At 43.8% G+C, this 17,522-nt stretch overlaps 1 protein-coding gene across 1 annotated transcript in view; it reads right to left on the bottom strand.

Moving 5' to 3' along the window:
* Positions 1-13,712: 13,712 nt before the first annotated feature.
* LOC119453684 (cytochrome P450 3A19) overlaps positions 13,713-17,522 on the bottom strand; it is a 33,172-nt gene continuing 29,362 nt past the window's right edge. The window contains exons 7-8 of the mRNA XM_037715730.2: positions 16,647-16,809; positions 13,713-13,882 (exon numbers count right to left, since the gene is read on the bottom strand). Of these exons, the coding sequence (XP_037571658.2) occupies positions 13,793-13,882; positions 16,647-16,809 (253 nt within the window). The 3' untranslated portion in view covers positions 13,713-13,792. The remainder of the gene's footprint in view (positions 13,883-16,646; positions 16,810-17,522) is intronic.

Raw genomic sequence — 17,522 nt, 5'->3', positions numbered from 1 at the left:
TCCAGGTTTTTGACGCTATTACCTTCGCCGTTGCTCGGATCCTGCTCATCACCACACTTGTAAATGAAGTCTCTCTTCAGTCCATTGGCAATCAAAATAACCATACCGTTAAGCTTGCTGGGGCCTTGGTCGTCACCCCCCCTTGTAAATGAAATAACCTCTTCAGTCCATGACATTCGAACGGCAATAACGTTAAGCGTATAAAGTCTGAAGACGCAACATGCCATCATGCATTCTGAGTAGTAACGGCAGTTCCCGGGGAACACCTCTATGCTTTTAAAGTACTTGCTTTACTTACAATTATTCCTTTCCTACTTCGTTTGACATATGATTCTTAGATTGCTTTTATATTATTGGCTCCATAATTGGGGAGATCAGCCTGGCAATACTGCAGCCACTGTCTGTATATGCTATTTGTCTACCATGTTTATTTATGTGCCACACAATAAAATAACCAACAATGCTTAACATAAGTATACATCCTGGAAACAACACTGCTTAAAACATCAGTAAAACGCAAACAAATGCAAATGATACAGAGAATCCCATAGCCCACAGAAGACATGGCTGCTTCACGTCCAACGCTTGATTTAATCATGCGCACTACCAATTGGGAAGTGTTCACCTCAAGCACTAGTTGTAGAACGTAATCTCATTCCAGGTTTTGAACTATCACAGCGCACCATATGGCAGGTTTTATGACGTCCCTTACCAGACAGCAGTAGTCCTGAATATAGCAGTCATATGTAGGGAGTGGGACCTTTGCTCATTTTTTATTCGACAAACTTTCCTGTGGTTGTTGTCAAACACATTTTTTGTGAATATTTGATTTTCACGAATGAAATACTGACTTTTTCTAAAGTCAATAAGAGGCTACATCTCGGCGTTCTTGTTAGCGTGAACAATTTATTTTTACCAATAATGACGTGTAATGGTGATGCTTCCAGCTATGCTTGACGAAAGATTGCTGTCATTAAAGAAGTAACACAAGTTAAATGAGGTAGCCAGCAGACAAAAAGTGGAAGTTTACCTCTCTAAGGACTATAGGCTGACATGTTAGCACTGTTGGTCATGCTGGGTTCAGCAAGATGGCATAACGTAAAGAACACAACACTCTCCTTTCCGTGATGTGCTAGAGAAACTCGTGGAAACTGTTTCAGTTTTAACGACGATAGTCTTTCTTGGACTACCTAAATGCTTAAACCTTGTCTGTCGTCTGTCTGTCTGTCTGTCTGTCTGTCGTCTGTCTGTCTGTCTGTCTGTCTGTCTGTCTGTCTGTCTGTCTGTCTGTCTGTTCTGTCTGTCTGTCTGTCTGTCTGTCTGTCTGTCTGTCTGTCTGTCTGTCTGTCTGTATGTCTGTCTGTCTGTCTGTCTGTCTGTCTGTCTGTCTGTCTGTCTGTCCTTCTGTCTGTCCTGTCTGTCTGTCTGTCTGTCTGTCTGTCTTCTGTCTGTCTGTCTGTCTGTCTGTCTGTCTGTCTGTCTGTCTGTCTGTCTGTCTGTCTGTCTGTCTGTCTGTCTGTCTGTCTGTCTGTCGTCTGTCTGTCTGTCTGTCTGTCTGTCTGTCTCTCTGTCTGTCTGTCTGTCCAGTCAACCGCCCTGCCAAAACCGATACAACCACCCTCCAAAACCATCCAAGCTACTAGCACTGGTGCACGGTGTCATACTGTGTCAACATTATACAGCGCAAAGGAAGCCTCAAGCCTGCACCCTCCCCCCCCCCCTATTTGTGTCAAAATATTAATGTACATGGCCGTGATCCGCATTGTACATTTAATTAAGAATACACATTGGAGTGGTTTTTTTTATTTATTAATGAAAATCAACGCGTTATATATGGTGTCAAAGAGACACTACGCGTTAAAAACAAGCCACTGAAGCCGCGGCACTGTAGCCGGCTTTAAGCCAACAGTAATCTAAGGTCCCAACAGATGGCACGAGAGCAGGCAAACGCGGGAAATTTGAATCGAATTCAGCAAAACCTCCATTGCACGCATCAGGGGAGGAGCAAGAGGGGAGGGAAGAGCGTGAGGGTTGGGAGAGGGGAAGAAGAGAGGGTGTTTCGTATCAGGGCAGCAGAAGACTATCGGCTTGCGACGTCATTTGCAGCGAAGCAGATATGCATCCATTTTTTTCTGTATATCGAAAGCCTACACACACCGGAAGGTCTCTGCAGTTCGACTCAATCACTTCACATCCCACAACACATTGGTAGTCCCCGACGCTCCTGGCCCACGCAACGACCATCTGCAATTCAAGAGAGGAAGAAAAATAGAGGAGAAACGCGATTATCATGGACTATTGAACAATGACTACAAAAGGAGCTTCATTCGCCACGTGTCGCGACAACTTGATCTGGGCGCGCACACACCCCTCAAACACTTTCCAACAAAAACCGTCAGTAAAATCACCTTCCCCCGTCATCCTTCAGATCTCCCTCACGTATATTCATGGTATAAGCGAACAGCTAGCACGAGTGCTGGGGAAGGAGGGTATCCGTGTAGCGCATAAACCAACCTCAACGATTGAGTAGCCCACACCCCTACCAAAAGGTCATCCTCCAAAAGAGAAGTTTCCACGATTAATTTACCAGGTGCCTTGTGCTGAGAGCTATGCCTCCTACATCGGGGAGACGAAGAACTTCCCGAAAGATTTTGAGAGAAAGTATTGCTTAAATTTATAAAGTAAATGTGACCGAGGTAAAACAACGGCACATATGTTGCTATTGAATACCGAATCGCACATCTTTATTGTAAATCAAGTGTGGCTTACTCACGTTTTTCTTCACTGTTGTATTACAGAGCGAACTTCTGTGGGCAACCAGCGGTATCCAAGAGCGAAGGGACCTGGATTGCTCTGGTTACTGCAGCTACCTCTTATTTTCTCTGTGGTCACTTTTTCTACTGTATTAAAAAATTTGTAAATAATTCTGCATGTCCTTTAATTTATTAGTCAATAAAGCCGCTTTCCCCTCACAAGGTCAGGTAATGTTTTTCTGCATGTTGTTATGCTCATTTGCTTTGGATGTGTATTGCACATTTGATATATGTTAAACAATTTATGCAAGTTATTGTAAATATAATGTAACGCTTCGATTTAATTTTCAGTTCTATATAGTACGTGCGTACTATGAAGCTAGCATACGGATGCATGGTATGAGGAAGAAGTGGCCAATAATTTTGCTTACCACGTCACTGTAGAAGGATAATCTATAAATGCTGCTTTAAAGACAGCTATAAAAGCCTGCATATTGTTTCTGAAGCCATTATACGTTATGACTTCGGAAACAATATGCAGGCTTTTGTAGCTTAAGAATCTTGTTAGACGTCCCCAGAATTCTGTTATAATTTATAAGAGAATTCTGGCAACGTCTAATAAAATTCTTAACTTGTTCTTGTCAGATGTTTTATAAAAGCCTGCATAATGTTTCCAAAGTCATTATTACAGAATTCTGGGAACGTCAAAACAATTCTATAAGTTGTTCTTGTCGTGATATTTATTAGTCAACTTTTAGCGTAACGTAAGGAGGGCTTACTAAAGTACCTGTAGACGTCCACGGCTAGAAAATGTCTTGACCAGGACAGCTATTAGACATTTGAATTATCCGTTCAAGACATCTTTTAGACATCAAATAGCTGCTTGTGTGTTTCGTGGGTTCCGCCTGCCTTACTTACCTCTACCGTTCGCGCGGTAGAGGTCACCTACGAAGTCGTTCCGGAGGGCTCTCACTATTCAAGCGCCGACGGCATGTCCCCCCGAGGTCGTTCACGTGCTTCGTAGTAAGCCCTACTATGAAGACTGACAAGACTGTACAGTTTTGTTTTTCTTTCTTTATCGCGCAGTTTGCCAAGCCTCTGTCATCGGACGATGATTTTTTTTTATGGGGGGAGCCAATGGAACAACTATATTGCCGCGGGTATGTGCCAGTAGGGACGAAGTTGAAGTAGCGCGGGCTTTTAGGTTAAGCGTGGAGACGAAGAAGGCGTTGTTGGTTTTGTTGACAATTGATAAGGTGTCCTTGTTGGTGCTGCTCCGCGTCCTCGTCAATCCCACGTCGTTACAATATGTCGTACTTCGTCCTGTAAGAAAACCTTTACATGACAAACTTAGTGTAAAATTTGAGGACACTTTAATAAACCAAGTTCAAGAGCAAAAGTTACTCGGGGTTCAGTTTAAGGAAGACCTGAGCTGGTCTGTTCACATGCAGAGCTTGAATATGAAACTAGCCAGTACAGTTGGATGTCTATACAAGATATCTCAGCTCATACCTCGCTGGCTAAAAATAATATTTATTTTTCCCTCTTTTACTCCAAGTTACCATTTGGTTTTTTGGTGTGGGGACCACTACGAAACACACTTACAATAAACTCATTGCTTTACAAAAAAAGTGTTGCGCTCCTTCGAGTATTTTCATGGAAACGAGCAGCATTTAAGAACAGCTCCTCTGTTCAAGAAACATAGCATCCTAAGGGCGGACCTGTTAGTATATTATTTAAAAGCTTTGCAAGAAATACACCAGAAGAAGCTTTACGAAAGTTGTGGCTCTGAAAACGCTCAATATCTCTTAAAGCACCAAAAACATCGAACACCAACAATTAGAACAAACTATGGAAAGCAAACAATGACCTATCAAATTCTTGCCATCATAAACAAATTTGAAGGAATGCTAAACTTCTAATGTACATCACGTGTATTTAACGCCATCTTATGGAGACATTGTCGTCCTCTGGTATAAGGCACAATCAGAACTGAGCATTTTGTTTGTAACACAGAAAGTGATCTGTAAATCTTGTCTTGTGTCTCTTTTATTGTGTATATTGAATCAATGTTATCTATTATGTGAGAGGTTTTCACGATGCACAAGTGGAATTCATATTTTTTTAATTCTATGCAAATTTCGACAGTGTCATGCAATGTATGTCTGTTGTGTGTTCTACTCAACAAGCGACACGTTCTCGTTGTTATAGGACAGTGCAAAATGTCGAGTTATATAACTTCTCTTGGTCAACACAATTTTGTTGTCAATGTTTGGTTCAGCACATTTTTTTTCAATGTTTTGTAACTGCATCACTCTGAACTGTTTGGGCAGAGGCCTCGCGTCAGGCACAAACTGCCTTTAGCGTCCCTGCATCAGGCTTTAATTATGTGCTGTCTGCTGCGAAACTGCAATAAAAAGACAGAATTAAATTTGAGATCTTGGGCGTTAAACCACAATGTGATTATGACGCACGCCGTTATGAGGGAAAGCGGATAAATTTTCTCACCTGGCGTTCTTTAACGTACATACACCCAATGCATGTTACACGGTCGTGTCTGTATTTCGCCGTCATCGAAATGCGGCCGCCGGGGCCGGGATTCGATCAGGTCATCACGGGCTTCGCAGCGTAGCACGAAACCCACTACGACACCACGGCGGTTTGTTCGTATGGATTACGCGTGCGACACCGTGGGGAACGGCGTAAAGCTCCTCTCCCGTGTGACGCGGCTCTTTCCTGATACCCTCGCCGCATAAATTATGTTCTATCTTTATTAGAAAATTTTAGAAATATCTAAAGCCTAATTTCGATAACGCGCTATAGTTATATACAGAGCAATGTTCCTGCAGTCCTTGCCTGCGGCAATAATTCTATAACTCTATAAAAACCTTCAGGTGGTCTCACAACCAACTTTTACAGCGAAGCTGTATATGACTAGGCCAAATCCGTTGTGGTGCGAGAAAGAATACTCTCCTTTACAAGAGAGAGCGTTTTCCTCGCATAGTTTCCCTCGCATCGAAGCGCGCTTTAGCTGTCACCTGTGTCCTTGAAGCGACATCTGCTCGAACGTATGACGTTGCGCGCATTCGTGTGCTATAGGGGGAGAGAGGTGAAGTTGCGGTCTCACTTTAGCTCCGCCGTCGCCATGGGATGGACGCGAGAAGTTTGTACGCCCGAAGAACAGCGAATTTACGAGGAACGACGCCGACAGCAGCGGCGGGAATGTGACCGTCGTCTTCTTCCACAGCTGCCACTTTGGCGCCCATCGGCGCAACCGCGCCAACGCGCTCGTGCCACTGCTCCTGCGTTCGTCGTCATCTTCTTCCACCAGCTGGCTCCGTTCCGCTCATCATTCCACCGTAGAATTTCACTTCTCTTCTGTGGTCGTTATGGAGGCCGGGTTTACGGGTGTATGAGTCATTCATTGTCTGACGTAACGCACAGATTCAATAACAGAGGTGATACGTGAATACGTGTGTGCACATATCGTCCCGATGACCACCAGCAAGGACAATAAATAAGCTCGTACCTTTGTTCAAAATTCTGTGTCACTACTGTGTCGTGTGCTAAAAAGAAAGCTTCGCTCGTCATCCACATTCACAGAGTGGAACGGCTCATGAATTTTTTTAGCAAATAACATTTTGGAGCTGTTGCCTTCAGGCGCCAGCTACTATTTTTCCAATATTGGGCAAAATATATGTTAAAATGAGATAAAAAGATGACACGGGACAAAAGAAAGTTAACCACATAAGAAAAGTCGTACAGTAGGGTGACGTAAATTCCGGGAGAAAGCATACCAGGTCGACTGTCGACGTTAATGCTATTAGCATTGAAGCAATTAGGACGATGTCGACATCACCGAAACACGTAAGGAAGAAAGAAGAGCAGAGCTCTTCTTTCTTCCTTCCCGCTAAACATGCTGCGTCATCTGACGCCATCACCACAAAGTGTCCAACCAAGATGTGCAATGAGTTTCCACTGCTTCTTATAACACGTTTCATTTTCTTGTTAGGAACTCCTGCTCCCCGCAAAAGACAGCGTTACTTCTGTATAGACCCACGTGCAGAGGCAGGAAAGCATCAGGATCCTTGGACTCAGAATACACGCCAATGGACAGAACAACGAAGTGATAAATGCACTATATTCGCATGTGCATCGAATAACAAGACTCATTTTGCGCATCGCCAATAGACACCACGGCATGAAAGAAACTAATTTACTTAGATTGGTACAGGCTTTTGTCATATGCAGAATAGTGTACGCTACCCCATTCCTGCAACTAAAGATTGATGAACACTCCAAAATTAACCTCATGATCCAGAGAGCATACAAGCAGGCTCTACACCTCCGAATTACGACCGCAAAAGAAAAATTTGGGGCTCTAGGGGTACAAAATACTCTTGACGAGCTCATGGAAGCCCAAAGAATTGCCGAACTGGAGAGACTCTCGCGTTCTCCGACGGGGCAACACATTCTCCAGTCACTCGGGATTACATACAACACCCAATTCGGACCAAAGTGGGACATTTCCACACAGTTAAGAAAACACATACACGTCCCACCATTGCTTAATAAGACTCACCCTCTGCACGACCAAGTGCGCAAGCAGGAAAGAGTGAAATCCTTACAAAAACGCTTTGCAAACTCTTAGTACGTGGCCAATGTAGACGCTGCCGAGCATCGGGACCGAGACGCTATGACAGTAGCTGTACTAGATCAGCAAAATGAAATCATCGCTGCAAGCTCAGTTATTGCAACCTCGCCGGAGGTCGGGGAGGAAGTCGCAATCGCCTTGGCGTACGCTTCCTCCACCGCCAAATGCCTAGTCAGCAACTCAAAGACTGCTATACGAAATTTCGCGAAAGGGCACAATTCGCCTGAAGCCCTCAAAATTCTGGCCAGGGCACCCGAGACCCGGCGCAGATGGATGCAACTCGCTTGGGCAGCGGCGCACTCCGGTATTTCAGGAAACGAAGCTGCTCACAGTGCGGCGTGAGAACTGACCATCCGCGGCCGCACGACCACCTCTTGAGATGAACAGTTCGAATCCCTCCGCCGTTCAGCTAGGGACCGTATGGTATCCTACAAGGAAATGCTACAATTCCACCGCCAGGGCAGGGGCATTACCCTGCCGCTCACAAAAATTTAGGTAAAAAGCAATCAGTTACCTGGCGCCTTTTACAGACGCGCACTTTCCCAAACCCAGTGACGTACAGTCACCTCTATCCTGGGATATATACAGCAGATTGCAAATTATGCGCAGATAAAGTCGATCTTCATCACATCATGTGGGCATGTCCCCTGATAAGGACCAGAAAACCCAATAGCTTATTACCTCCCCTTCCCATCACTACCCTAGATCAGTGGGAGACTGCACTGCTCAGCTCAGACCTGGATCTCCAACTCCGGGTCGTCTAGATGGCCGAAGACGCCGCCAAAGCGCAAGGCCTGGCCGCCGCCTGAGGAAGAAGAGGACAGGCTCTCCCACTTCCCTTCTCCCTAAACCCCATCTCGGACAAAATAAAGCTTATACGACTACTACTACTATATATATTCATGGTGAAGTTCTCCAATTATGAAACAATTCATTGTTTCTGGGCATGATGACTAGGCAATAGTTGTCAACATTTCCAGTGTGTCCTAATTGAACTGATCAGCCATTATCGCTGAACACACATAATGGATAGATCAGGTGGGCGATCGTACAGCCTAAGTAGATCTGGACTCTGTCTACAGAAGATACGCCAGGTATCAGTCATGCTGTTCTACATAGAGCCACCCTATTCAGGAGCAGAAGACAAAAGTCTTCACGCGTAGGAATCTAGCTCTAATATTCTTGCTTGCTCATTTCCTTCTTCCGCATGGCTTCATCATTGTGTAGCCTAGCACATAATCGCACTGGTGGCTGTATACTTAAGTCAGTTGTTTGAATTCAGGCCAGGTTCGCATTCCTGTTTCATTCTGCTGTAGTTTACTGCCGAAAAAAGCATCTGCGATATTAACTTATGCAACAGCAACGCCATATTGCGACATAAAAAGTTCAGTTTACCGATTTCCAGCAACGACCAGCGGGATTAGCATTTTCTGATACGATGCTTTATTATAAGCAATATGAAGTTGTCCTTTCGGAAATGCCGCAATGGCAATGAACAATGTCGGTCGGGTTGACAGGTGCGACAGAAAGAGAAGATAGAAAACTGCTTGATGCCACTAAGCTTTTCCCGTGAATAGACACGAAAATGCTACTGTTCTGCCGTTGCACATGATGCGATTGTCATCGCACCGGAAGTGCGATTTTCCGTCGAAATTGCGCCGAGAGCTATTTCGCGGTCTGTTTTGGAAAATGCCGTCGGTCACTCAGAACAACGTTTATAGTTCCTTTTTGTCTGTAATTGTTGGCTCAACAAGCCTCGAACAGTGCAACTAATTGAGTGGAGCCGTAGATTGCGCAATCGGTGCGTACCATCCTCACCGACACGCGAACAGTGCAGATAAAAACTCGTAGGTCAGATTCGGTACTGTGATTTCGATGCGTTTGTAGACACGCTACGTTGCTAATCACGCGACGCTTTATTTACGTTGGCTTCGAGTGCTGATAGTACGTACTTTTGCGTGATTTTCCGTTATTCACACGCGCTGCGAGTTGGTAAATACTACGAGATGCCCCTCACGGGAAGACATGACCTTCGTATGTCGTCCCAATTTTCTGGTTGTACAAGCTACTCGCGAAATACGAAAACTCCACCGTTGTAGCACGGTATGCATTTACGGACGGAACAATTTAAAGAATACGCAACTACGGACAAATGCTACGGTCAAATCGTCACGCTCTACGCGCAACCATTTACTTGCAGCCAGTTGGTTTGGGCTTTCATGCACATTTTCGCCAATGAATTATCTCATTTCAAGGCTCTGTTACTTCCGCTGCGAGACGCGACTGCATATCAAGCTCGCAAAGCGAACGTGCACACTATATATTGTGACGAATGTTCTACAATAGCATATTTAAAGCTTTGACTGGAAATAAACGGCATTGTGAATTTGTTTTTGAAACATTATTTAAACAGTGGTTTTCTCATTTTTTATGCATCATTTTTCTCCTGCACAAAAACCAATAAACCTTCAGTGTGTTGAAGACTTTGTATCCTTACTGCATCTGTATTAACCCTCACATTAAAAAGTAATCGCATATTTGGCTTACTTCACTGCATCGAATTACTTTTGTATATGCTGGTTGTAACATATCGCAGTACTCTAAGGAACTACGCTATAAACATTTTTGCCTTTTCTTGCTTCCCTGTCTCTACTTCCTGTAAAACGCATGCAACAATGCGAAAAGCAGGCAAAAACCCCTTGTTTTTATAAGCAGTAGATAACACATTAAACAAAAGCAGATCAAAATTGTGCAGTCAAGTCAGCTGGTTGCATTCCTTCCTATGAATGATAGCATCTTTTCAAGTGTGGGTGGTTCTTGCATATGCACTGCTCCTAAAGTGTGCAGATTCATCACGAGGCGTAGTCCCTGCCCATCAAGATGGAGGCAATGTTGCTAATGAGTCTGCAAATATATGTATTACTGCATAAACTCGTACAACTATATCACATCATTACTCAGCCGAGCTTGCTCCGAGTCATATTCATGAAAATTCTGCTTATACGAGCTAGCTCTGGCTCATATTCACCAAAAATCTACTTAGCCGAGCTTGCTCTGACTCATATTCACCAAACTTCTACTCAGCCGAGCTTGCTCTGACTCATATTCGCCAAACTTTTACTTAGCCAAGCTTGCTCTGACTGATATTCATCAAAAATTATACTCGCACAAGCTTCCTCTGACTCATATTCACAAAGATTCTACTCAGGTGAGCTTGCATTTAGTGATATTCACCAGTAATATACTTAGCCGAGCTTGCTCCGATTCATATTCACCAAAGGTTTACTCAACCGAGCTTGCTCTTACTCGCATTCACCAAAATTCTACTCAGCCAGGCTCACACGAACTCAGACTCGTGGTTAGTTCGAAGTCTTAGTGAGCCAACGTTTGAGTGAGTTCACCGACCTATGTGTACATTACATTATGTGACCTGAGTAATGCACAAGCAAACATTGCATATGAGTACGTGTTGCATCGGATGAAATAAGGACAACTGTACACACTGCAGTTAATTTTATAGAATTTAATTGATCGTTGCGTGAAAGGTTTGCCTCAGGTCGATTTCAGCAAGTGCATTGGATCTGCATCATATCTTTTGCCAATGCGGCTGGCTATCTTGGCCATTACTGGGTGACCACATTTTGTACATTTCAACAAAAAGTTGAATAAATGACTGTGGTGTAATACATTAAAAAAAGGAAGCTTGCATCACTGCAAGTACAACAATCAGAACATGATACAAACACATGCACATAAGATGCACGCAACTGCTGAATACATAAATAGACGGAATCAGTTGGCCACCACCTATTGCAAAAAAGAAATAAAAAGCACAGGCCAATGCTGCAACGACCACACATAATCATTCCCCTTGCCAGGTACATGGGCTATAGGAGAAACACACGTGCAACCTAGCAGTTCTCTCGAGGTAGCAGCTATGGACGCTTTTGCATTCGCAGCTGGCCACTGAACCATTAAAGTGTGTTCAGTGTGTACTTGTACTTACGCACACTTTTTATTGTCTATATCTTAAAAATTTAATGTGGTCTCCTCAAGAATTTGAGAATGTTTAGGTTCTGAGGCTCGCAATGGTAGATATTGTTATTCCATTCTTGTTGAAGGTTAAAGCTCATACAAAAGCTTAAAGAATATTGGCACTGCAGTTCACTTTCCGTCAGAACATATGCAGTCTGTTATTGACATTCGAGTAGCTTTTCAACAGCAATAAAGGGAATCAGCTTCCCCTGTTTTCAGCATTGGGTTAACGCAGGCAATTCAGGGAGGCATAACGTTGTAGTAATACAATCGGTTCGGGAACCAGATTATATTGTACCTTGACGCTTTCCTTGCACTTTATTTGGTTAAATAATCTAGTTTGAAATGGCTCCAAGTATCATGCTCTAACCTTGGTCTAATATAGGTTAAGTACATGACTAGCTTAACAGCCTGGGATGCTGGCTTTGATTTCCAGGAAAAGAACCATAGTGCCTGCTCCAGTTGCATATGTATATGGTTATCTGGGGTTTTCAGCCTCACTTTTCAGATAATGTGCTCAAGAAGGTAAAAGCACACATATGCTATTAGCAGATAGTTTCGACAGCTTCTTACTTTACACTTGTCACTATGAATACAAAATTTTAGCGTTCGATTTTGTTGTTAAACAAACGTACTCTTAACAAAGTATTTTAATGTTAGCCGTGGGGCTGCCCTACGTACTGCTGAATATTGAACTAAGCTTCTTGATACAGATTCACAGCACACCAACAGCGCGAGACGACGCCCATGTCTGTCAGAATGATGTGATACTACGTACACAAGTGACTGCAGCTCCTAAAAAATGTGGTGTCGGCTTTTACGCCTTTCGAAATATCCAGAGAGCACTTGTATGAATAATTACAGCACACGCGCCGCGACGGACGAACCAGGCTGGCCCTAAGATTAAAGTTCACAACACAAATTTCATTGCACGTTCAGCAATTACGCACAGATGATTTGCGATCATTTGCGGCTTCCTTCAGGGGCAGACGTGAGCTTTTGGGTTCGTGCTTGCTGCTAATTTTTCTGCAAGAATATTGCTAGGAGCAGGAACCGCTTATGCGCAATTACGAGCAATAAACACACATCCTTTCTTCAGAAGCTGACGTTAAGCACGGGTAGCGCGAGGGTCTCCCTGCGTTGAAATGACGACTTCGCTGCAGCCGAATTCCGAATACTGAATGTGCGATGACAACAACCATATGGGCTTGTAGATAGGGCCTCTTGTAATTTGTTGTATCGCAGGAAGAACGACACGGGCATGAAAGACACGCGAGACAGTACGCAGCGCTGAACGACCAGCTGCGAACAGCTGTTTACGTCCGCCATGTCTCTTTGTATTGAACTTCATAAACCGCTGTTGCGCACTCCAAAACAAATTAAACTTTGAAGCCTTCTTAAAATACAAAACACGCGTATTATTTTCTCCGATTAAAGACTGGTTAGTAATTTTGTAACGCAGAGGTGTTTCCATTTCATTTTAAAAATTACACGAGTTATGCAAGAAAATGTGGCAGCAAGCAAGCCTGGGCGTCGCATCAGTCGCATTGTTTAAATCGCGATCATGTGAATTGAGCCCTCAAAAATCGCATTGCGACGCGTGTGATCGCACCGATTTTTTTCGCTGCAGTCGCAGCATGTGCCTTTATTTTTATGATCGTCATGTCACAGAGCCTGAAGAGAAAGACACTCGCAGGACGGTAGAAATTTGAATGAACCGTAGCAGAACTAGGAATGTCGTTGACGACAACGCTTCGACAGGGAGCCTTGCCTTCGTCAGGGGAGCAACTGCTTTCCTTTGCAACGTTTACGTGCGCGTGGCTCACTCTTCCCCACCCTCTTGAGATTTGCAAGGATATCCGAGATCGCCGCTCACGAGCGTGCCCTCCCGACGTCCTTGTCACCGTACGCCGGTGTTGTCACCGCTTTCTAGGGAGAAGCGGAACAGTATATGCTCTGCGTACAATACGTCGTCATATTGAAGCTCTTTCAAGCCACATTTTTGTGTCACTAACTTCCTTACTTGAAAAGTTAACAGCTCTGCTCCTAGTCGATAATATATACCAGCGCTCACCGGGAGCACATGTCATTTGAGACAAAAATGCTATATTTGCCATGTCCCTTGTTCATTTGAGAGGCAGTAGCAAAAGTACACGAAAATATTTTTTCACACACATTCAAGCTTCAGACTAAGGTCTTCCAACGAATATTACCTACCTGTTACTGCATATTTTTTGCATTATATGGATTCATTTATTGAACATGTGTGAATAACAGTGCTTTTTTATTTCGTACTAAAGTTTGCTGCCGATAGAGTAATATGCATTTTCACCAAGTGCCACTTGAAGATTTACTTCTTGCCGTTGAACCTATCCACACGAATTCGCACATCTTCTTTAGGAAACACTGTGAAAGAGTATGTGTCCAGTTCAAGGTCACGCTGCAACGAATGCAAAAAAAATTATTAAAAGTTATCAAACACATGCACGGCCGTACACTTGCTCTACGTTATATTGGAGGCAGTGATATTGTAGTAACTGAGAAAAGGTAGCAGTGCGTGCATTTCCCGTGTTAAAGGCAGCATGTCTTTGAGCTTGCGCGTCATCATGGTCAGGCCTCATAGACCTAGTCCTGGCGGCATGGTATTCCAAACCTGAAAATCACCCGTTTCTCTTGTGAAAGTTCGTGTGATGTATCAATAAGACATGCTATATCATCGGTCGCACTCCAATAAGAACACATAAATGAAACAAATCTATGGAACTTTGCACCGAATATCAGAGAACAATGCAATCCAATGTGGTACACTTATCACGATGAAAGAAGAATTTTTAAAGATAGAATAGTACTGGCATGATGTTTAAAAGGAAACGAACGTTTTTGCAGAGCACCATAGTGGGAATTACAGGGTGTTTTATTTTAGTTTCCCAATTTTTTTTAAAATTGCCTGTGGGAGATAGCATGATTATAATCCTTGATCTGAACTACTCGATGAGGCGGCCATTACTTCCTAGAGAAATCAAAATGCCTAATTGAATAATCAACACAATTACGCTAACTACCTTTTTAATTATATTTTGCGGCACATCTTTCAATCTAGGAATTATAGCCGCTGAGTTCGCTTAGGACTAACGTTAAGAGACAGGAAGAGAGCGGTGTGGATCAGAGAACAAACGGGGATAGCCGATATTCTAGTTGACATTAAGCGGAAGAAATGGAGCTGGGCAGGCCATGTAATGCGTAGGATGGATAACCGGTGGATCATTAGGGTTACAGAATGGATACGAAGAGAAAGGAAGCGCAGTCGAGGTCGGCAGAAAACCAGATGGGATGATTAAGTTAGGAAATTTGCAGGCGCAAGTTGGAAAACGCTAGCGCAAGACAGGGGTAATTGGAGATCGCAGGTAGAGGCCTTCGTCCTGCAGTGGACATAAAATATAGGCCGATGATGATGATGATGATGAGTTCGCAAGGCGTATCCACTTGGAACTAATTCTCAGGATTGAAACAGTTTCGAGATATCAATTTTCAAAGTGTCCGACGAAATGCACTGGGGTTGCAGTCACTTTTGTGCTTCCATGCATATAACAGCATTTTCCTCAAAAATATTGCCCTTCAGCGTTATGTATGCCATATCTAGCATAAAAATTTTGCTAAGGTGAGGAACGAATGCAACAAAATCAGAATTGTATATGATGAAAAACATGTAATTACCTTTAATTAATTGCATTTCCTGGTAAATTTGTAAATTACTTATTATTATTAGCTTATTAACGGTAATTGTGATTTAAGTTTTTTCGAGTGACCAATTACATGTAACCAGTTGCCTTATTGTTGGAACAAGCAGTAACAGGAGACGAAGCTTTTAGCACTTCTATTTAGCTAGAGCTACAATATATACACCGGCAGTCCTCACCTGCGGCAGCCTCCTGTGGACACCTTTTTGGGCACCTTTTTGGGCTACGCTGTGTTTGTGGCATCTATAGGTGGTAAGAGCTGCTGCTCAATTCTTCGCTGAACTCAGCGTATAATTTCTCTCATATCGACGAGTTTTCGGCCGTTAAACGTACCAGCCGATGTAGGTCTGCATGATGCACGACTCGGATACACTTATTCTGCGATTGTAACACAAACCGTATTTCCAGGGCTGAATGATAAACAGTTATATTTTTGTTCACATTGAAGGTTTGTCCATCTTGTAGAAGAACGTGAAGGTCTGCGGCTATCTCTTACAATTGTTCGGCTTAGGGCTAAATGGCTACGAGGAAAGGGCGCCGGAAAGAGCTCCCCTGTATGCTGAGCGAGGAAATGAACTGGCGCTGTTACAGCTTCAGAATGATGGCCACTTGGGAAGTTATGGCCAGCAGATCACCTGCGGACGATTTATTTTTCAGCTTTCCTCCAGCAGGAGCGTATTCACCGAGTTCCAACAACAATGAACCACAATGCTTCACAGAGGGCCCAAACACGAGCATGGCAGCATTGACCAAGCACATTCTCGTGCGCAAGGTATTCAACGCTGCAACACCGCCATTCTTTCGAGCACGCACATCGAGTCAGTTTTCAGTGTTGCTGCTGACATCTTCAGATGTAAAGGAAGAAAGGTGAGGAATAAAAAATGTCAAAAAGAATGGTTAGTAAGGATAAACAACGTGCGGATGGCTGAAACGACGCACTGAAAGAGCCAGGCCAGCTCGTTTTATATGCTTACTGTATTCGTGCAATATTGTTACGAGCCACCTCCTTGGATTAATGAAGACGACGATCGCCGGGACGTTGTGCGTGTTCAGCCATCTTCGCCATGTCTTTGTATATTCGGCTTTATATACTTTGCCTCTGTTTTCATCTATTTGACGCCCCCTCACAATATTAATAAATTTGAAATGAATTGGTTGCTTTTTAATAATTGCTGAGTTAGATTTCCGAGGAAGTAATTGGTAACTACAATCAATTTAATATCTGTTGAAGTATTTGAAATTGCAATTCAGTTACTTTCTTTTGTGTAACGTGCACAAGAGTGAACAATATGAGTAAGTAGGCTAGTTCACTGACATTCATCATGCATATTTCTACGGAGCAACGAATACAAGGGGCAGTGAAAATACAGAAGGTGGCAAGCATAATGAAGTTCGACCGTCTCTCGGAAGCAAACACAAAAAATATAATAGTCACAGATGGACATAGCAGTATACAATATGTGATACCTTTTGACTAGTGCCCAGGGTGATGCGATAGTGGCGAAGCACCTCCGCAGTAGCCGAGGCCAACTCAACAAGCGCCAGTCGCGTTCCGATGCAGATGCGGGGGCCCAGACCAAAGGGCTGGTACGCAGTCGGGTTGATTAAGTGCTTGTTTTCTGGACTGAACCTGAAATTGAATAAAAGGCACAAATATTGTTACATACACTCTTATGTGCGTTCTGGGTTTACGCCTCAAGAGGATGTGGGGCATCCAAGAAGGGTGAAGGAAGACGACGACGTGCGGTTAGCTAGCTGAAACTCGATCGGCACTCAGCTGACTAAGGCCGTCGCGACTCACACTACTTCGCTTATCAATAAACGCCTTTTGTTGGCGTAACAGAGTGGTGGAGGTGCGGGGTACGACACAACGTACTACGGAGCCGCAGCATCTAGAACTTCGCCGGAGCCGCCGTCTTGCCGGTCTCTTGGCAACTATGTTCATCAAGTCTCAGGACGGAAGTGCACAAACGCCAGCGCCAGGTGTACCAGCTCAAAGGTCAACCCCAGTTGGACCTTCGCATCACTACATGGAACCACGCTCGTTCTCGCGAAAAGCGGGTGAAGATGTCGATAAGTGGCGGACGAGAGCCGCTACAACCCCAACGGTTGTAGCAGCTCACCCATGCGTCACTCAGCTTGAATATGTCGTACTGTTTCTTAGTGAGACAGCGCTAATGTGATTTGAAAATCATGAAGACTCCCTGAAAACGTGGGAGTGCTTCGTGGAAGAAATTAAGAAGTGTTTTGGAGACATCTACGCCAAACAGAAACGCGCGGAGCGAACTCTAGCTCAAAGAGCTCAGACTCCTGAAGAAACGTGCACTACGTAGATCGAAGAGA

The sequence above is a fragment of the Dermacentor silvarum genome, chromosome 5, assembly GCF_013339745.2.
Source record: "Dermacentor silvarum isolate Dsil-2018 chromosome 5, BIME_Dsil_1.4, whole genome shotgun sequence".
NCBI classification, from domain to species: Eukaryota; Metazoa; Arthropoda; class Arachnida; order Ixodida; family Ixodidae; genus Dermacentor; species Dermacentor silvarum.
This window is presented reverse-complemented; position numbering and strand designations above follow the sequence as displayed.